Below are 22,500 nucleotides of genomic sequence, written 5' to 3'. Positions count from 1 at the left end.
TGAGTAGTGGCCTGAAGTGTGTGTGAGTGTTGAGTAGTGGCCTGAAGTGTGGGTGTGAGTGTTGAGTAGTGGCCTGAAGTGTGTGTGAGTGTTGAGTAGTGGCCTGAAGTGTGTGTGAGTGTTGAGTAGTGGCCTGAAGTGTGGGTGTGAGTGTTGAGTAGTGGCCTGAAGTGTGTGTGAGTGTTGAGTAGTGGCCTGAAGTGTGTGTGAGTGTTGAGTAGTGGCCTGAAGTGTGTGTGAGTGTTGAGTAGTGGCCTGCAGTGTGTGTGAGTGTTGAGTAGTGGCCTGAAGTGTGTGTGAGTGTTGAGTAGTGGCCTGAAGTGTGTGTGAGTGTTGAGTAGTGGCCTGAAGTGTGTGTGAGTGTTGAGTAGTGGCCTGAAGTGTGTGTGAGTGTTGAGTAGTGGCCTGAAGTGTGTGTGAGTGTTGTGTAGTGGCCTGAAGTGTGTGTGAGTGTTGAGTCGTGGCCTGAAGTGTGTGTGAGTGTTGAGTAGTGGCCTGAAGTGTGTGTGAGTGTTGAGTAGTGGCCTGAAGTGTGTGTGAGTGTTGAGTAGTGGCCTGAAGTGTGGGTGTGAGTGTTGAGTAGTGGCCTGAAGTGTGTGTGAGTGTTGAGTAGTGGCCTGAAGTGTGTGTGAGTGTTGAGTAGTGGCCTGAAGTGTGTGTGAGTGTTGAGTAGTGGCCTGAAGTGTGGGTGTGAGTGTTGAGTAGTGGCCTGAAGTGTGTGTGAGTGTTGAGTAGTGGCCTGAAGTGTGTGTGAGTGTTGAGTAGTGGCCTGAAGTGTGTGTGAGTGTTGAGTAGTGGCCTGAAGTGTGGGTGTGAGTGTTGAGTAGTGGCCTGAAGTGTGTGTGAGTGTTGAGTAGTGGCCTGAAGTGTGGGTGTGAGTGTTGAGTAGTGGCCTGAAGTGTGTGTGAGTGTTGAGTAGTGGCCTGAAGTGTGTGTGAGTGTTGAGTAGTGGCCTGAAGTGTGTGTGAGTGTTGAGTAGTGGCCTGCAGTGTGTGTGAGTGTTGAGTAGTGGCCTGAAGTGTGTGTGAGTGTTGAGTAGTGGCCTGAAGTGTGTGTGAGTGTTGAGTAGTGGCCTGAAGTGTGTGTGAGTGTTGAGTAGTGGCCTGAAGTGTGTGTGAGTGTTGAGTAGTGGCCTGAAGTGTGTGTGAGTGTTGAGTAGTGGCCTGAAGTGTGGGTGTGAGTGTTGAGTAGTGGCCTGAAGTGTGTGTGAGTGTTGAGTAGTGGCCTGAAGTGTGTGTGAGTGTTGAGTAGTGGCCTGAAGTGTGGGTGTGAGTGTTGAGTAGTGGCCTGAAGTGTGTGAGTGTTGAGTAGTGGCCTGAAGTGTGGGTGTGAGTGTTGAGTAGTGGCCTGAAGTGTGTGTGAGTGTTGAGTAGTGGCCTGAAGTGTGTGTGAGTGTTGAGTAGTGGCCTGAAGTGTGTGTGAGTGTTGAGTAGTGGCCTGAAGTGTGTGTGAGTGTTGAGTAGTGGCCTGAAGTGTGGGTGTGAGTGTTGAGTCGTGGCCTGAAGTGTGTGTGAGTGTTGAGTAGTGGCCTGAAGTGTGTGTGAGTGTTGAGTAGTGGCCTGAAGTGTGTGTGAGTGTTGAGTAGTGGCCTGAAGTGTGGGTGTGAGTGTTGAGTAGTGGCCTGAAGTGTGTGTGAGTGTTGAGTAGTGGCCTGAAGTGTGTGTGAGTGTTGAGTAGTGGCCTGAAGTGTGGGTGAGTGTTGAGTAGTGGACTGAAGTGTGTGTGAGTGTTGAGTAGTGGCCTGAAGTGTGTGTGAGTGTTGAGTAGTGGCCTGAAGTGTGTGTGAGTGTTGAGTCGTGGCCTGAAGTGTGTGTGAGTGTTGAGTAGTGGCCTGAAGTGTGTGTGAGTGTTGAGTAGTGGCCTGAAGTGTGTGTGAGTGTTGAGTAGTGGCCTGAAGTGTGTGTGAGTGTTGAGTAGTGGCCTGAAGTGTGGGTGTGAGTGTTGAGTAGTGGCCTGAAGTGTGTGTGAGTGTTGAGTAGTGGCCTGAAGTGTGTGTGAGTGTTGAGTCGTGGCCTGAAGTGTGTGTGAGTGTTGAGTAGTGGCCTGAAGTGTGTGCGAGTGTTGAGTAGTGGCCTGAAGTGTGTGTGAGTGTTGAGTAGTGGCCTGAAGTGTGTGTGTGTGTGTGTGTGTGTGTGTGTGTGTGTGTGTGTGTGTGTGTGTGTGTGTGTGTGTGTGTGTGTGTGTGTGAGTGTTGAGTAGTGGCCTGAAGTGTGTGTGAGTGTTGAGTAGTGGCCTGAAGTGTGTGTGAGTGTTGAGTAGTGGCCTGAAGTGTGTGTGAGTGTTGAGTAGTGGCCTGAAGTGTGTGTGAGTGTTGAGTAGTGGCCTGAAGTGTGTGTGAGTGTTGTGTAGTGGCCTGAAGTGTGTGTGAGTGTTGAGTAGTGGCCTGAAGTGTGTGTGAGTGTTGAGTAGTGGCCTGAAGTGTGTGTGAGTGTTGAGTAGTGGCCTGAAGTGTGTGTGAGTGTTGAGTAGTGGCCTGAAGTGTGTGTGAGTGTTGAGTAGTGGCCTGAATTGTGTGTGAGTGTTGAGTAGTGGCCTGAAGTGTGTGTGAGTGTTGAGTAGTGGCCTGAAGTGTGTGTGAGTGTTGAGTAGTGGCCTGAAGTGTGTGTGAGTGTTGAGTAGTGGCCTGAAGTGTTTGTGAGTGTTGAGTAGTGGCCTGAAGTGTTTGTGAGTGTTGAGTAGTGGCCTGAAGTGTGTGTGAGTGTTGAGTAGTGGCCTGAAGTGTGTGTGAGTGTTGAGTAGTGGCCTGAAGTGTGTGTGAGTGTTGAGTAGTGGCCTGAAGTGTGTGTGAGGCTCTTGGACCGGCACCAGTCGCTGCAATACTAGAGAAACACAGTCAGAAACTAGAGTTTTCTGTGAAAGTCTTGTTGGCAGCAGCTCCAAAACATCAGTGTATCTGATAACAGCAGCGGCATTTCTCTGAATCTCTGATGCGTCAGAAAGTGTCATCATTGTTATCATTATTAATACACACACAAACATAGACTAATCGCTGTACTACAGCTGTGAGGTGACCCCTGACCCCAACCGGTGCTGGGTCAATCGTGATCTATCTCTGCAGCACAAATGATGTTGTGAAGCATGTGGATCAATAGTTCATTTCTCAACAGTTAATCGGGTCGTCTGATGTCATTCGTTGATGTGTGTCCTCAGTTTCTCACAGCGCTCGATCCCGGAGAGATTCCAGTGATGGAGCTATAAAACAAATAAGCTAGTTATATAAATAAGCGAAATATGCCTTAATTTGTCTTAAACATACATAATAAAAGCAACACCTCGGAAAACTGGAACCAGAACGAAAAAAACAGCTTTTGCTCCAAACAAACCGAACCTAAAATGATTGATGTGTTTCCCCGCCGGACGCTGGAACACGTCGAGCCACGAGTCGCTGCTGTCACAGATTATGTGATATGAAATTTGACTCGAGTCATGAAGCTTTTAGACGAGCGCATCTTTCAGTGTTCATCATGACAGAAATATCACGCTTCATTTCGATGGTCCACTTTAACTATAGAAAAAATAATAATAATTTTAGACACCAGATATAATTTGTGAGATTTTTTTCACTAGTGTGTGCAGGACACAATAGTTCATTATGTAAGTGAGGAGAGCAAAATAAAGTAAACTGTGACATATTATACACACAACTTCTTCATACAGCGACTACCAGTGAAATATTATATATTATTATATATCTTCATGCTCTCCGCTAGTCAGCGTTCCCTCAGAACGACCCAGCACTGGGACTTACAGGGAATAAAGTTGTGATGAAAGACAGACACAATGTCAGAAGTCTGAGCGCCCGAGGGCTGTTCCTCGCTGACGCTGAAGCTCGTGTTCTCCGGCTCTCCTGGGAGGCATTAGCACTAATTTGAAGTTTAATTTGACGTGACTCCTCGGCTAATCGTGCGAGCTTGAAATTAATTAATATGACTTGACTTGTGCTAATTTGTGACGGCCACAGCGCGGCGTTCCCTTCGGAGGAGGAAAACAAACAGGAGTCGAAGGAGAAGAGACAGGTGGGACGCGGGCAGGCCCCGAGATCACACACATACACACACACACTCTCACGATCGTGACAGATTCATCCCTACAGCGCTGTATAATTAACAAATCAGGACGATGCTGCCAATAACTGAAAGTGTTTTTCCCAACCACATTTGGGTCAGTAGTGCCCGATGGAGGCTTTATATAGAGGACACGGCTGCGGCGCGTGGGCTTTTAAAAGGAGACATTTTAGGACGGTTTTGCTTTCAACAGAGCCATTTAAAGCTTTCTGAGAGTGCAGTCTCCATTAGAAGCTCTTCTTCGGTTATCCTCAGAGAACCTTTAAAAATTGATCAGAGAGTGAAAGTGCAACCTAGAAAACATGCAGGTCTTCACGACAATGGATAATCCCGAGAGGAAGGAGGGATCGCTGTGTTTTCCTGAACTAAACCTGAACTAAACCTGAACTAACCCTAAACTAAACCCTGAACTTAACCTGAACTAGAGCTGAACTAACCCTGAACTACACCTGAACTAACCCTGAATTACACCTAAACTAACCCTGTACTAACCCTGAACTACACCTGAACTAACCCTGAACTAAACCTGAACTAACCCTGAACTACACCTGAACTAACCCTGAACGAAACCTGAACTAAACCTGAACTAACCCTGAACTAAACCCTGAACTAACCCTGAACTAAATCTGAACTAACCCTGAACTAAACGTGAACTAACCCTGAACTAAATCTGAACTAACCCTGAACTAAACCTGAACTAACCCTGAACTAAACCCTGAACTAAATCTGAACTAAACCTGAACTGACCCTCCACTACACCTGGGGCCTGTACCATGATGGTAGTTGAACAAACTCAGGGTTACATGATTAGTTTAGAGTTGACAAAACCAAACCAATCCAACCAGGCTTTGTTGGTACCATGATGCTGATCATCAACTTTCTCTGTCAACTCAGGCTTTGATCCTGAGTTTAGGAGTTTAAGTGTGACATCAGTAGCGAACAGCCAATCACATGTTGAGAGAGAGTGAAACTGAGATTTATTTCTCGAGAGAGAAGCAGCGCAATTCACTTATTAAATAAAAGTATTAAAATATTAAGAATTTAAACAAATTTACACAGCAAGGAGAAACAGCTGTCTATGAAAGAGGACAACTAAAAGAAAAAGTCTCTCTACTGTATATCAGGGCAAGTAAAAGTTCTGAAGTTATTTTATACAGCTGATAAAGGTATAGAGAGAATTGAACATTTAAACTCACATGTAGTCATTTTATTGCTTCATCTATTGATGCTAAAGCGTATTTATATTACCTTTATATATTTAATCATTTAAACTGCGTAATAATAATTGATGAACTAAAATTGTACATGTGTGATTGATAAAGGGTATAATAATTACATAAATAATATCTAAATCATACAAATGTATTATTCTAAATAAGCATCACTAAAAACCAGACAATTTTGTCTGTAAAAATCATTTGCTATGTAGTGACCTTTAAGTTTGAGTAGAAACAGGTGGAGTGACTTTATCGCATCAGGCATGTGTCACTTTGCTCACAGCTGATTGGTCCAAGTTCGGTTTGCAACCTCTTACCTAGAACATAACCTGCCCCGGACCAGTTTAGCCGTGGAGCGTAAGTTACTATGGCGATGAACACTGCTAAAAGCCAAACCACTTTCATGGTCCCTAAAACCCAGGGTTGACGCAAATTAAACTGAAACATAGCTGGCTAGCCACCTAAACCGGCTTCATGGTATAGGCCCCTGAACTAACCCTGAATTAAACCTGATCTAACCCTGAACTACACCTGAACTAACCCTGAATTAAACCCTGAACTACACATGAACTAACCCTGAACTAAACCCTGAACTAACCCTGAACTAAACCTGAACTAAACCTGAGCTAAACCTGAACTAATCCTGAACTAAACCTGAACTAAACCCTGAACTACACCTGAACTAACCCTGAATTAAACCCTGAACTAACCCTGAACTACACCTGAACTAACCCTGAATTAAACCCCGAACTACACCTGAACTAACCCTGAACTAAACCCTGAACTAACCCTGAACTAAACCTGAGCTAAACCTGAACTAAGTCTGTTGGGCTGAGGAGAGGAGGAAGCGGCTTTTATCCAATATAAAACACAAACTAAAACTAAACAAGACCGGCATCTGGACGCAAGGGTGTCACAATATATTGCAATACAAAAATGCAACAATATGTATTGTGTATAATTCACCCCAAATAAAAACTACTGTGTGAGAAAAAAATCAAGTTTTCAAAATTTTAGTGCCAGTACTACATTAAAGTACTATATAATGTTGAATATAATGTATAATAATGCAGTGGGGGAATCTCTGTGGCTCCTGATACTGTAATGCCAAATGTCGGATGTTACCAGTAAATGGTGAACAACATTATATTAAATGTATATCAAGAGTGCAAGCATATTCATCTAAAATAATTCTGTATTTTCAGCTTCAGAATCATGAATATTATTATTCTGGTGTCTCTATTGTCCTGTGCTTTGGGTTATCCGCACTAAGTCACCTTGTTAACCCTTTATCATATGTCTTGGAGTATGTCTATAACATGGTATCGTGAGTTCAGTATCGTGATATGTATCGAATCGTGACATGAGGGAATCTCTACACCGCTATGACAGAATCAGCTGGACTCGATCGGTAGCCTACATGAGATGAGGAACTGACACAGGACTGAAAACACACGGAGAATAAACAGGGAGCAAACAATGAGGGAGAACAGGAGGAAAACTGAAGTAAGAGGACGAGTTCGACAATCGACAGGAGAACACGACACACGGAAACAAACATGACTCAATCACAAGCTCATGTGTTCAAACAAAACAAGCCACAATCACACAGCTAATGATAACACTCACCAGCCTCGTGCAACACAACACTACGAGAAAACACAAACGCATGTGTCACACAACACAACAGCACACACAGACTGAAGAGCGAACTCAAACCACACACTCACACAACAGGACAGGAGTGTCGAGCTCTGTCAATAAACCAGGAACACACAGACCCTAACAGACTCGAGCTCTCCTTACAGCTCAATCTAACTCACTTCATATAGAGGAACTTCACACCGTTATTGAACTGAGTCAACACTGAACTGAATCCACACTGAATTGAATCCACACTGAACTGAATCAACACTGAACTGAATCCACACTGAACTGAATCCACACTGAACTGAATCCACACTGAACTGAGTCAACACTGAACTGAATCCACACTGAACTGAATCCACACTGAACTGAATCAACACTGAACTGAATCAACACTGAACTGAGTCAACACTGAACTGAATCAATACTGAACTGAATCAACACTGAACTGAATCAACACTGAACTGAATCCACACTGAACTGAATCAACACTGAACTGAATCAACACTGAACTGAATCAACACTGAACTGAATCCACACTGAACTGAATCCACACTGAACTGAATCAACACTGAACTGAGTCAACACTGAACTGAATCCACACTGAACTGAATCCACACTGAACTGAATCAACACTGAACTGAATCCACACTGAACTGAATCAACACTGAACTGAATCAACACTGAACTGAATCCACACTGAACTGAATCCACACTGAACTGAATCCACACTGAACTGAATCCACACTGAACTGAGTCTACACTGAACTGAATCCACACTGAACTGAATCCACACTGAACTGAATCAACACTGAACTGAATCAACACTGAACTGAGTCAACACTGAACTGAATCAACACTGAACTGAATCCATACTGAACTGAATCCACACTGAACTGAATCAACACTGAACTGAATCAACACTGAACTGAGTCAACACTGAACTGAATCAACACTGAACTGAATCCATACTGAACTGAATCCACACTGAACTGAATCAACACTGAACTGAATCAACACTGAACTGAATAATGACTCAATTGTCTTCTGTAGAGCTGCTTTAATGCTGAATTTCAATTAGTCTTATATTTGATGAAGTTTGTAAAAATAAAGCAATGCAATGAAACACTCCAGCACAACTACACAATATGATTACAAAATATATAACACATTTATATTTGAATGAAGGGAGATGATGTCAGTTTTCCTTTACATTAGGCAGGACATCACTACTGCATCTGTGTTAGCCTGCGCTGTTACTGAGACACAGTGTGTGTGTGTGTGTGTGTGTGTGTGTGTGTGTGTGTGTGTGTGTGTGTGTGTGTGTGTGTGTGTGTGTGTGTGTGTGTGTGTAGCTGTCAGAGGTGTCAGATCACAGAGCTGCTGAGCTTTTGAAGTCTCTCAGGGACTGACAGCTCTTCAACCCCATGAGAGCGCTAACACACACACACTCACACACACACACACACACACACACACACACACACACACACACACACTCACATAATGTGAACTAAGAATGATGGCATAAAGCAGCATGCAAATGAACGCATAGTGAGAGAGTAAATACAGGAAACTGCACAAACACACACTTTTTCACTAAATTTGTTCTCCTTCATTTCATCCGCTCCATTCTTTTCACTGGATGTGATATTCATCATTTCATAACAGATGGTGATTGACTCGTTCATAATAATGACATTGGAAGCAACTAAAATTACAGCCAAAGAAAGAGCAGTGTGTGATTCTATCTGAAATTAAAAAGGTCCTGTAATACTTCGTTATTCTTTAATTATTCTCTATATCAGTGTCAGTGTTTCTGAACTCCCTGAAACGCCTCCATTGTAGTCTTGAGTTTCTTCTTTTCTTGCGAGAACACTTCACAATATTCCTCATTTAAATAATTCATCCACGTCTACCTAAAGGAATACAACACCTATCACTGTATACATATATAAGCTCCTTCAGTATTTGCGTTTCTCAGGAGCTGATTACCCTCCTCCATCCCCAGCTCCACCTGTCGTCAGTCAGGATTCAGTCTTCTGATTCCCCTCGAATCAGAATAAATTGTTGAATTATGTTGTGCATTAAAATTAATCAATGATATCTGCAATACACTGATGTTGGTTCTGTTCTGTTTACACTAAGGAGGGTTGTTGCTGCTCTTATCCATGCTAGTCTGCATTGATGCGCAGAACAGAACCATACCGCCAATCCAAACTGTATGCTAATCATCAATCGTATTTGACGATAGTGGTCCTGACAGAATTAGTAGTGTTTTGAAACTGGCGCTTATGTGCTTGACCAATCACAACACACTTCTCCAGCCGACCAATCAGAGTTCAATCAGAGTGTGTTTAATTTGTGATAATAGCACAATGAAACATGACGTATTGTGCCACATCATTTTTGGCCATAAATTATGAACACGCAAAAACAAGAGAAAACCAATTAAATATTAATAGCTGATTATATTTGCCTTTTCCTGTCAGCTTCTTTTTTTTTTTTTTTTTGCATATTAAAATAAAACCTATAGCTGTAGTTTGCCTTTTTTGCCAAATCATTTCATCAGATAAATACCATAACCAAGTTTAGTGTTTTCTTTTCCTTCCCTCATATTAAGAATATTTTAAAAAATATGAAATATTTTCCTCATATTTTGATGGTTTAAACAAACTTGTAGAGCAACCGTACTGGAACCAGATTCATTAAAACATTATGGAGTTAAATCAACACATTTGGCATAAAGACTGCATTCAGGAGAATGACGTTGGATAGTCACCTGGATCCTCACCTACTACTGTTAATGCTTGGCTTATGAATATTAATAGATTACGTAGGTGGATGTTTCAGAAAGGTTACCAAACAACGTCACATAATTAATATTCATGAGTCCATTACATGATTTCATAACCAGCCCTAAACTCGCGTATTGAATGCTATATTAATGTGCTGTTCTCAGTGAGAGAGATTGGGAACAGTTTGCATTATGTGGATGTCATGTTCACATCACACAAGCTCTCTTATAGACACAGAGGAGAATATCAGTCCTTCATGAATTCTCAGAAACATTAAGCAAGCTCTCAAACAATTCTCCAGTCCATCAAGCTGTCCTCCTCCCACAGATTCTGCTCTTATCTAACAGATAATGAGACTCAAGTGGACTCGACCCCGGTTATGAGTATTCATTGATAGAATGTGACTTGTTCTGTTTCTCACTGAAGACTCACCGAAGCCGAAAGCTGGAGACGCAGGGATGGGAGAGGACTGGACACTGGTGGAGGTGTAGAGACCCGTGACCAGAAGCCCATCGAAGTACGTACTGGTGGAGATCGTCACTGCAGACACACGAGAGCAGAGACAGGGTTAGACATCTGACCCCTAAACACTCGTGACATCATGAAGGATCACAGTTATCACCTTCTGGAAAGGTTTTCTTAAAGTTATCATCCTGATAGAACGTTCGTTTAAAGTTATCTGGTCTTTAATAATGTTGTCAAACATGAGCAAAAAAGAAAATTATTTATACATCGTTCATGGAATGATTTTTTCTGAAACAATTCAGTTGGACGCTTTAAATGTTACTACTTGTTTCAGAAGATTCAGAGAACATTCAAAAGTAACGTTCCCATAATGTTTGAAGAATGATACAATGTAATGTTCCCTTAAACATTTACATTATCAACAATAAACATTTCTAAAACACATTTAAAAACATCAGAGAACATTCAAAAATGACGCTTTCAGAATGTTCGGAAAACGATTTGTTAGTTGGAATGATGTTAATTGTGAGTGGCCTGTTGGAATAGAAGCGCTTGCCACTCATTGAAAGAAAATATCTAAAGTTTCCCAGACTGCAACATAGTGTCGGCCCAGATACGGGCCACATCTGGTACGTGTGGATTCACAAAAATGTATTGTTTGCCCTGTAGATTAGACTTTTACAACTTTATATTGTCCATCTTTGCATTTTACTCATTTCTGGGGTATTTTTTTAAACATGGCTTCAGAGAAGTTTTTTTTTTTTTTTTTAATTTTTATGTGTCCCTTTATGATCTCCGATTCTATGTTGCTGTCTGGGTTCCCATCATTGTTTCCCATCTAAAACGTCTAGTCTGAACTCGATACAACAGCACTGGATGATATTTGGACAGATTCTCACACAGACGACATTATGCTGTACAAGATTCAAACAATGAAACATTTGTGCTACATGCTGCCAAAATCACCAATGGGGCAGAAAAATCAGTCAACAAATCTGAAAATGATGCTTCTTTTGGGAAAAAAATGCATTTTGTCTTGGGAGGAAAGAGAAGCGGTGCCTCTGCCCCCAAAAAATCCAGATTTGCGCAAATAAACCAAGCAAAAATTATTATAGCGAAATAATACAGGTGAATGTCACATGAGAGAAACGTCTCAATCACGATTGACTCATTAATGTGTTGATGCAATATGCCTCCTATCATGCTCACAAATGACCAGCAAACAAAGAGCATCAAATGGAAATGGAAAATGAATTGGGTCTAAAAATGTCCAGCATTCACCATAGTAATGGACCCTCGCTCTCAGTCAGACAGAATCACTGATGGATGTGTAATAATCGTGCTGCACACACACACACACACACACACACACACACACACACACACACACACACACACACACACACACACACACAGTGAATGCGTTACTCTACATGTGTTTCTCATCACCTTGTGCAAACTGAGGGACGAGACAGAACCATTGTGTGTAGTGATCAACAGGCTGGCACAGATGTGGACCAGAGACGCTGAATGGAAAATTGCCCAGAATATTCCTTGACAGGCTCAGAGAGAGAGAGAGAGCAGATGTGGGTGCAGGCGGCGGGGGCGAACGAACGAACGAATGAACGAACGAATGAACGAATGCAACACCTCACAGCACAGACTGTCAAAAGAGCCATGTTAGCATGGTGAAGATGTCACTATACACCGTGAGAAAACACTTATTAACTCTTTCAACGCCAGCGGTTTATTTTTAGGTCGCCAGCTTTTTTGATTGTATTCACAAAACTTTCATGGCCTCCAAAATATTTTGTTGTACGAATATGTAAACATCACTATATCAAAGATAGAACAGAGCCTCAGCTTTTAATAAAAATAAAATCCATACATTCTTTTTTATCAACACTTGAATGTGGGTAAGTTTCATTAAAAACTAAATTTGTCAAAGACTTCAGAGCGATTCAGAGCGATGATCAAACACAGATGGAGTCGATCGAGTCCATCAACTCTCTCAAAGCTTCAGTCGGTTCCTCTTCATGGTTTCATTTCATTCAGTAACGTTGAGTTTTGATTTATATGCTGTTTAATGTTTGATGATCGTGTTATTTTACATGTGCGTCAGCAATGCTTCTATCGCTCGTTTCTACGTCTTCTTCGCCTGTGTTTTGATCAGGACATTCTGAAACAGCGCCCCCTACTGTACAACACTGAAAACACGGATAGCCGGAAAATTCCATCAATGGCGGGGAAAGAGTTAAAAGAGAGTGAGATTGACGGTGAATGTGGGATAAACTACCTTGACATTCTGTCAGTCTGTAGTAAACATACAACGGCAAATTCAAGAGCAGCTCAGTCAGTTGAATTAAACTGAAAAGTTATAAAGAGCCAATGATGCATTTTCACATTTCAATGTATTCACTTTGCAGTTTTTGCACTTTGCAATCCAGAAAAAAAAATATTTTGATAGACTTCTGTAGTCTGTACTGAATCCAGGGTGCCACCTTCTTGCTTCTCATTTCCAATTTCACTGCATTTCACTATAGTATAGACGACAGGCTTATTAGGGCCCAGTCACAAGAGCTGGCAGTTTGGCATCGAGATGTCGTCCTTGCCCACATCTAGAGCCTGGGGTTGAGACTCAACACAAAGAAAAGTGTGTTTGTCGCCAGCCCAGAGAACATCGTTCCTGGGATTGTTGTGGGATTCAATCTTGATGCGGGCACAATTGTCTCCTGCACAGATCGAGTCCGTCCTGGCCACAGTGACCAGCTAGGCCGAAGCTAGGCCAAGCCATCACTGTGAAACACTTTCAGGGAGTGTTGGGGCTCATGGCAGCAGCATCCAACGTGATTCCATCCGGCCTGCTGCACACGAGGGCCCTGCAGTGGTGGTTGAGAACCAAGGGTTCTGCATGATCAGGGTTACGCGTGGATGCATTTGTTCCCTATCTATGTGGAAGAAACCTTGGTTCCTGTCCCAAGGCCCCGTGCTGGGAGCGTCATGTCTCCGGGAAGCCGTTTCGACAGACGCCTCCCTCGCGGCCTGGGGCACGGTCAAGGACGGCCGCTTTACGAGAGGTCTATGGCAGGACCATCATTCCCCTTGTCACATAAATTGCCTGGAAATACTGCCGGTCATTCCAAGCTCTGAGGAGTTTCCAGCCAGACCTCAAGGGTAACCATTTAAATCATCAGGGGGTTCTGACTGGCGCATCAGATTCTCCTGTGATCCCAGGGGAACTGTTTTCTCTCAGAGCAACATGCATCCCAAGGGACCAGAATCAGGGAGCAGACATCTTGTCGAGGCAGGGGCTGAGGGTTCGGGGAATGGAGACTCCACCCCGAGGTGGTGGAGTCGATATGCGAGAGGTTCGGCCCAGTGGGAGTGGACCTGTTTGCATCTCGAGAGACGTCACACTGTCCACTGTGGTTCTCCCTCACACATCCAGCCCCGCTGGGGTTGGATGCCATGGTGCATGCATGGCCGAGGCTGCGTCTCTACGCATTTACCCCGATCGCTCTGCTCCAGGGAGTTCTGGAGAGGGTCCGTCACGACAAGGTCGGTCTACTTATAGTAGCTCCGTTGTGGCCGGCCTGAGTATGGTTCTCAGACATAGTATCGCTCCTGGACGGCCCTCCATGGGAGATCCCCATCAGGAGAGACCTGCTGACGCAGAGAGCTAATGCCCTTGAGGGGGCACAGTCCCCAGAGGCCGGCCGTTCAGGTTATCTCTATGCCCTATCAGGTGTACAGCTCTCCTTCACCTTAGGCCAAGAGGGCTCATTCAACCAGAGGCATGGCATCCTCTAGAGCCCTCCTTTCAGGGGCCCCGATCCAAGAAGTGTGCGATGCACCTGGATGGACCATCCTATACACTTTTATATGATTCTATACCCTGGACATTCCTTCTACGCCAGGAAATCTAGTGCTCTCGTCCTAAGTGTGCCTGTGCGCAGCTCCACACTGGGACAGGCAAAGCTCGTTGTTGCATAGTGGGTATTCATTCCCCAAAGTATCATCATCGACGCAGTGTGAGTTCCTTAGAAAGGGAATGTCTCAGGTTACGACTGTAAACCTTGTTCCAGTGAGAAGGGAACGAAATACTGCGTCCCTTTGCCACACCTCCTCCTGCCTGGAAGCGTCATGCTTCATCGCAGAAGCTAACGCTGTTGTGTGCCGGTATACCTTTGTAGCTTCTGTGTATACCGTCACACAATACGTCACAACGCAACACCAATCAGGATTGGCTTACTTTCATTCATGCTTCAGATGCGTTACGCTAAGAGCGTTCCCCAAAGTGTCGTCATCGACGTAGTGTCTTGTTCCCTTCTCAGGGAACAAGGCTTACAATCATAATCAGAGACGATTTTTGTGCAGTAAAAGCTTCTTCACTCAGTGAAAAGATAGAGTTTTTCAAGAATAGACTCCTTAAGCTTGCTGGTAATTTTGAGACAAAAATTTTTCTGACAAGAAATGTGGTAGAAAACCACGAGCCAACAGCAGATCCGGTCTGAATGCCTGCTGCTAGTTTAACCAACTGTTTGACACAATCTCAGGCAGACGGATCATGAAGAGTGAAAGATAACCATCATTATTATTAATAATATTAGTTCTAGTATGATTACTATTTGATAATGGTTATGATTACTATTTGATAATGGTTATGCTCACCATTTTTTTCTTACGAGTGCTTAAGGGAAATTAAGAGAGAGAGAGAGTGTGTGTGTGTGTGTGTGTGTGTGTGTGTGTGTGTGTGTGTGTGTGTGTGTGTGTGTGTGTGTGTGTGTGTGTGTGTGTGTGTGTGTGTGTGTGTGTGTGTGTGTGTGTGTGTGTGTGTGTGTGTGTGTGTGTGTGTGTGAGAGAGAGAGAGAGAGAGAGTGTGGGTGCGCGCACGTATGTGTATGTGTGTGTGTGTGTGTGTGTGTGTGTGTGTGTGTGTAGTTGGTCTAGACGTGGATACACTCTGGATTAAAAACATATCCCTCGTTCCCGCCTCTCTCCCCACATGCCAGCTTCAATAATTCATCCTCTTACTGCCAGTGTAATATCTAGTCCTCTCACTCTCCATTTTTTTGTTTTTAACTTCATTATTCCTTCACCTTGCCTTTTGAACAAGTGCAGCTCAGAATGTACGGATCAGCACAGAAGAGTGCTGGCTTTACATCCATTTATCTCACAATTACCAAGTCATGATATCAATGAGAGAAATGCATAGTAAAGGCTGATTGTCAGTGAAGGACAATTTCTGCCTTTTCCTCATACAGTTTCAGAAGACATGAAATATTGCGCACATAGACATATAAGCTGCTTTCAAGGTATTTTTATCCTTTATGGAACTTAAAAGATGTAAAATATTTATGCAAATAGAGTGAGTAATTAACAAGGGATTCAGTATTAGCAGAATCGTCAACTATTCAAGAAAACACAATGGCATGTTGTCAAATTTAGCGTTTGCTCTCCTTTACACGAGACACCCGAGGCTGAGAGCATCCGTCCCTCAGGAGCGAGCGCTTTTCCAGCAGGAGAAGCGTTTGAAGACGGTGGGAGTGAACGGGCCAAGAGGTTATTATGAGCAGCAAACAGAGCCGTGGAGGAGGGAGAGAGCAGGGATGGAGGGATATCTGGAGAGGCCAGTGGAAGAAAAAGAGTGATCGATAAAAATGAAAAACGTAAATAATTCAGAAATCCATCTGAAAGCGGGGGAAGGGAGGAGAAAAGAGGAGAACCTGGTGAGAGTAACTCATAAAAACAGACGTATTCACCTGCGGGGGTTTGCATGTGCTTTGATGAGAACTCTTAACATTCACTCCACACCCGCACACACTCACACAACTCTCCCGATGATGAGCAATATCTGACTGTCTATAGCAGAGAGAGACTCGACGTGCCGTTGGGAGAGAGAGATAGGAACATCGTAAACGTGCCTGCCATGTCTTCGGTGAGATCTCCTCATCTCTCTGCGTCTCCGCACATCATGCAATATAGATGTTGCGATGTGGTTCGCCTCATTACCAACACTCACCGCCACGCTCCTACTCAAGTATTGATAAACCTCGGGTCTGGGAGTGTCCCTGGAAACGCTGACACTAACATAAGGAGCTGTTTTCTGTTGTAGAAGAATAGCAAACAGAAGAGGAACGGCTGTATTGGGACGAGGTGCAGAAACGGTGTTGGTTTAACGGGAGATCATGCGGTTCAGCCGGTTCAGACTCCGGTGTGTGTTTCCGTCATCGGATCAGCACCTGCCGAATCCTGAATGCCAGATGACGAGCTGAAGACTGAAGCCAGAGAGTTGGCAGGCCTGAGCATTACCTCACTCTTAGTTAACAGCATGGCAGAGGAGCAACGCCTGCCAGTGTGCAATGAATACATCAAACCTTCATGCTTGCAATAGTCCGGTCCTTTCCGTTTCAGCAAGTTTTACTTGTACAGCGCTTATAATATATTTAGTTTCAAAGCAGCTGCTTCCTGTGAGGCTACGGGACAGAAGAAGAAAAACAGAGAAGGAGAGAGAAACCTACACTTTTCCGTCTGGCGCTTCATACTGTATATACAGTCTTATAGGGGCTCCGTCACTGAATCATCTGAAGGACTTAGCTTTATCTTTAATTACATTTTATGAATTAACAACTTGCAACATACTTTATCACTAATAGGAAAAATGAAATGACCTGTTAAACACGAAAGTATTATCCAATCGTTTAAGACATTTCTCCTTATATAGAATCTTTTTTTTTTTTTTTATTGAGTCAAGAAGCCTCTACCATTAACATTTCCATCACACAAAATGGTCTTTATTATGGAAGCTTGTTTCCGCCACAGAATAAAAAAGGTAATTGTAACTTTTTATCTCACAATTCTGACTTTTTTTCACAATTGCGTTTTATAAACTCGCAATTCTGAGGAAACGTCTTTTTTTCTTAGAATTGGACTTAATAACTCTGTATATATCACAGTTCTGAGATAAAAAGTCACAATTATCTTTTAAAATGTTTTATTCTGTGGTGGAAACAAGCTTCCATACTTTATAATGGAAAAAGGTTGTTTAGATCATTAAAATTTTCTTCAAACTAAGAGAAAACTAATATTTTAAGAACTGATCATCCAAAGGTTCTTTGGGGAACCAGAAATGGTTCTTCTTATGGCAGTGTTTCCCAACCGCGTTTCTGGAGTCGAGCCAACGCCACACATTCACAAACTCTTTCCAATCAATCACAGTGGATTAAACTCATCAGCTCGTTAGAAGAGACTCCAAGACCCGAAATTAAGGGTCAGATAAGAAGACGTCTAATCTAGTGTTGGTGTTCCTGCAGGAACAGGGTTAGGAAACAGTTCAGTGGCATTGCTGTGAAAACCCTTTCATTTTTTCAGAGTTAGCTGCGCTGTTTCTCCCGTCCCTCCACAGATTTAGGACATTGTAGTTCCAGCCATCAAACCACAGTGCGATCCTTCCACCTCTGTGTGGGTCAGCAGGTACAGACGCTCGCTATATGAAGGAAGCGTATCCATCCGTGGCCATCTGATCTGTGTTTGACATCCCACTGGAAACCCTGTGTGCCCTTGAGAAGCCGGAAACCGGGAGAGGCTCGAGCCATCTGTTCCCCAACCTGGCCAGAATCAGACGTTTCTCAGTCTCAGGCTGAGTGTTGCTGGACCTGCGCCGTGAGACTGAAGACACCGGGCCTTTGCTGTATCATCAGGAGTGTGTGATGAGGTTACGTGTGTCGATGACAGCTGGATAACACTGATCAAACTGTGATGATTCTCTTGCGTAACCCTCTCTTGCCTCTCTGCCCTGCTGGCCACGCCATCTGCTGTCAAACACACTCCATCGCTCTCACACACATTAACAGGTCGGCTCATCTGCTGTCAAACACACTCCATCGTTCTCACACACATTAACAGGTCGGCTCATCTGCTGTCAAACACACTCCATCGCTCTCACACACATTAACAGGTCGGCTTCCTGAGGAACATCTTCTTTAATGATGCTCCTAACCTCTTAATACAAGCTAACCTTTCTTCAAACTTCCTTCAAAAAACAGAACACAATGATATAGATAAAACACTGCAGTTTTATCTACGTAACTCACTGCTTCACTTCCACAGTGCGATGCATCGTTGAAGAGATCAACTAGCTCGTCTCAACTGTTTCCCAAAACCATATTGTCGCAAATTGGTCGTTCAACCACGCTGGTTAATGATGTCATGCAGGTGTTGGAGTTATTACTACTTTTAATGAATCTGTTTGAGATCGAACTAAAACACTAGACGTTTTGCTAAATTACGGACATGGCATCTGAGGACTAATTCTCATTTTTATCAGTGATTTTGCTTTATTTCCAGATTCAACCATAGGCTCGTTCTTACGCACTAAAAACTACGCCTTAAATCTTTTGACCAGAAAACTAAAAGACGTAAATGACATTTGTATGTATTCTAAAATAAAAGATATAGATTGTACTGAATGTCAGCTTGCTTATTTTGCATCAGTCCACGTCATGCAAACAAGAAACTTCTAACCACATGTCGAGATCTGTCGCTCAAACACACAACTCTGCGATGCTGTTTGCGAATGTTCGTTGGAACGATGCTCTCGGGAAACACCGACTCGCTGAACTGCTGATAATGACAGGACTTGCGACTATACTTGGCTAACGATGCTTTCGGGAAACACAACCCTGGCTAATATCTCACCAGAAACAGAGCAGGATTCTGTACATGACACTAATGAGAACTAGAATAAAACACTTCCTCAGAGCCGAGATAACAGCACTGAGTTAGAGACCATTTGATTGGCCACTGGGAGTCTTGTTATCTAATGTCTTGCAATAATATGTAAGCAACTTGTTCTCTGTTTCTTCAACTCTTGATGGCCGAAAGTATGTGGAAACTCCCTTCTAGTTTGGCTCTTTCACTCATTTCATTCAGTGACCTTCTAGAGGATGTTGTGCTTCAGACTTTGTTTGTGAAGTTTATTCTTTTTGTTCTTTTCTAGCATGTCAATGACCTTGTGCACAACCATCATCAACATTGTTCAAAGCAGCTTTGCAGAAATTAATAATGGTAATCTTTCCTATGCATTTACACCTGAGAATTGTATAGTGCTGGTGAATGGATACAAGTTAAGACACACTGTGAGAAACAACTGTGCAGGATTAGTTTTAGGTATAGAGCAGAAGTCACTGGAAACACCTTATCTACCCATAAAAGGTGCATTTCAGTACTTGCACTGAGTAACATGTACCTTTAGGGCACTACTATAAACCTTTCAGGGGTAGATTAGGTACAAAGACCTCAGTGACAGCTGTTATGTCCATAAAGGTACAATTTTTGCACATTTGTTCCTGAGAGAGAACAAGTCGGTGCCTGACCCGACTGATGCACTTGCATCTTCAACACTTAAACACAATGTTATACACAAAAAAAGCTTGAATCCGTCCCTGCTTCTTCCACTATGACTTGAACACGGATGCAGGGATTTGCTCTCAGTGAGATTTAATGTCTAAAATGAAAGGTCAAGTCAATAAGAAACTTTGTGAAAGTGCACAGATGCACATTGGGAAGTTAAAATCCTGAACTGAAGGTGAACTGTATTCTGTTTGGCGTGTGTGGAGCACAAAGGCATTGATCCAGTATGTGTGCTACTCGAGTGACAGTCTTTAGTCGCTGAAGCTTCATCCCTGTGAGATTCTCCATGTGTTTACGCTCCCACAGCATGACTCTGCGGGAAAGGAATTCTGGGACAGTGATGAGCAGAGAGCTCACTGCGTTAGAGATGAACTATGCAAATAAATCTCTCTTTTAGAAAACCACCAAATCCATTTGCACTGCTATGTTCCTTTTCTCTTTTCTCGTGACTGAAAATTGCAAAACTAACAACTATTTATGAGTGGGGAAAAAATGACAGTTTTCGGGATTATTTTGTTCAGGATCCCTGCCAGCAATAGCTTGCATGCCTGAAGTCAGCAAGATGACTGTAATGCCTTCCATGTGCTGAAACACTGCAACAGATTACAGTCAAAACATTCAGTGCAATGACGACAGACGGATGGATAGAAGGATAGATGGATGGATAGATGGATAGATAGATAGATAGACCTTTACAAAAGCCAGAACATTTCCTTCTCAGAGCTCCATATATTCCTCACGGAGAGATTAAACTCACTAAACACCCAGAACACGTTCAAAATCTGTTCCATAAACACACTCCAAACCCGCTGTGGAAACTACGGGGAATTGTGTTGTGAAACATGGAGAAACTCAGGCCAGGGTTGTGTCATGTTTTTCTTTATCCTCGTGCCTGGTGTGTGTTCAGGGGAAAACGCTCATTCAGTGTGTGATCTGGAAATCCTATGGAAATCACCAGCTTTACTTCACCGCTAAGCAATAAAAAACGATGTTTTAGGAAGAATTTTCAGTTATTTTAATGAAGCACCTGCATTAACTCAACTTCCATTGACTGGTCAGTTTTTTTCACTACTCTAAGTGTTTACGGTTTAGGAACCTAGTTTAGGAACCTAGTTTAAGTGCAGTTGTTGACTGACAAATGAGATCGTTCTTCAATGCTGTTCGAATACGGGGTCATAAATGTCTTTCAGCTCGTTCCTTCATTCTGTTCCGTGGATCGCCTGAAATATACATTAAGACTAAATGTAAACCAGATCTTTCGAATTAGGTTAATAACACATGCATCATTGTCACAAACTATGTTAGGAATTTTCCAAAGGATCTACCTTGGGAAATATTCAGTTAAAATAAAAGTGCAGTGGAACATTTTCAGCACATGCATCTCAAAAACGTGATTCCTGAGAGAGAAAGATGTGTGTATGAAACAAAAGCACAGAGATGAAAGAGAATAGTGAATAGCTTTCACCTGCCTTGCTCTTGGCGCGGCCCTTCTTAGGTCTGATATTTCAAACTGCAGTTTTTATGAGCACAACGGTGCACATTAGCACATTATCTATATTCTACTCGTTCACAGAGTATGCAAACACAGCTCAGTTATACTCTTCTCCAAAGAAGAAATGCATTCTTTTGGTGTTTTTCAAGTAAGATCCTCCAAAACAAGGCAGTTCTGCCACACTGTTCCCAAAACCTCCAGCATATGGAAACCATAAGTTCTGTACGATTGATCGTTCAATCTGAAACACTGAGCTGAACTCAGTCTCAGGCGGTGAGTAACTCTTCATTAGGGGAGTTCAGAGTCAAAAGACAATCCTTGCTTACTTATGTTTTCTCCCATTAAAGGGTTAGTTCACCCAAAAATATAAATTCTGTCAGTATTTACTCTCCCTCATGTTGTTCAACCCCGTAAGACCTTCGTTCATCTTCGCAACACGAATTAAGATATTTTTGATGAAATCTGAGAGCTGGATCACTCCTCCATAGGCTTCTAAGGGATTGAAACTTGTTCCCCGAAAAGTTATTAAAGACATCGTTAAAATAGTCCAAGTGACTACAGTGGCTCAATCTTAAGTTTATCAAACGACGAGAATACTTTTTGTGTGCAAAAAACAAACAAAAATAACAATTTTATTTCAACTATTCATTTCCTTCTCTGTTGGCCTCTAGTCAGTTAGCGTAGTGTGATAGCGTAGTGTGATAGCGTAGAGCTACGTCACACGCAGGCTCACTATTGGCCGACGCAGGTCATGTGTGTGTGATGCGTGTGACGTACAACACAGAAGCGCTGCGCTGTTACACTAGTGAACTCACTCGAGCCCACAGAGAAGGACATCAATAGTTGAAATAAAATTGTTATTTTTGTTTGTTTTTTGCACACAAAAAGTATTCTCGTCGCTTGATAAACTTAAGATTGAGCCACTGTAGTCACTTACACTATTTTAACGATGTCTTTAATAACTTTTCGAGGAACAAGTTTCAATCCCTTAGAAGCCTATGGAGGAGTGATCCAGCTCTCAGATTTAATCACAAATATCTTAAATATCTTAGGTCTTACGGGGTTGAACAACATGAGGGAGAGTAATTACTGACAGAATTTACATTTTTTGGTGAACTATCCCTTTAATGTTTGACATCATATCATTTATTTTTAAAGAAAACAATCTATATTAAAGATGACATACTTTGACTACAATTTTTGTAAATCTAATATGCCTAATCCTGAATGTAACTAATTCTTTTGAATCTGCTTCATATGTAATATTTCTGCAATCATACGTCATCTTTACTCATCAGTGAACGGTGTGTAAGTCAAAGGTAACTACGACTGAAGTCATGGATCCAAGCGTGAATAACGGGCCGGCAGCCTTAACGTACAATTACATGCTATATCGTAAAAGCATT

The 22,500-nt window shown here is 42.7% G+C and overlaps 1 protein-coding gene across 5 annotated transcripts in view; it reads right to left on the bottom strand.

Annotated features, from left to right (window-relative positions):
- reln (reelin) overlaps positions 1–22,500 on the bottom strand; it is a 172,595-nt gene that overhangs the window by 137,792 nt on the left and 12,303 nt on the right. For all 5 annotated transcript variants that reach the window (XM_077230930.1, XM_077230931.1, XM_077230933.1 and 2 more), the window contains exon 2: positions 10,159–10,266. In XM_077230930.1, the coding sequence (XP_077087045.1) occupies positions 10,159–10,266 (108 nt within the window). The remainder of the gene's footprint in view (positions 1–10,158; positions 10,267–22,500) is intronic.

This window comes from Siphateles boraxobius, unplaced genomic scaffold, assembly GCF_051911475.1.
Source record: "Siphateles boraxobius isolate OS27281-9 unplaced genomic scaffold, OSU_SipBor_1 156, whole genome shotgun sequence".
Taxonomy (NCBI): domain Eukaryota; kingdom Metazoa; phylum Chordata; class Actinopteri; order Cypriniformes; family Leuciscidae; genus Siphateles; species Siphateles boraxobius.
Note: the sequence above shows the minus strand (reverse complement) of the source record. Positions and strands in the feature narration are given on the sequence as shown.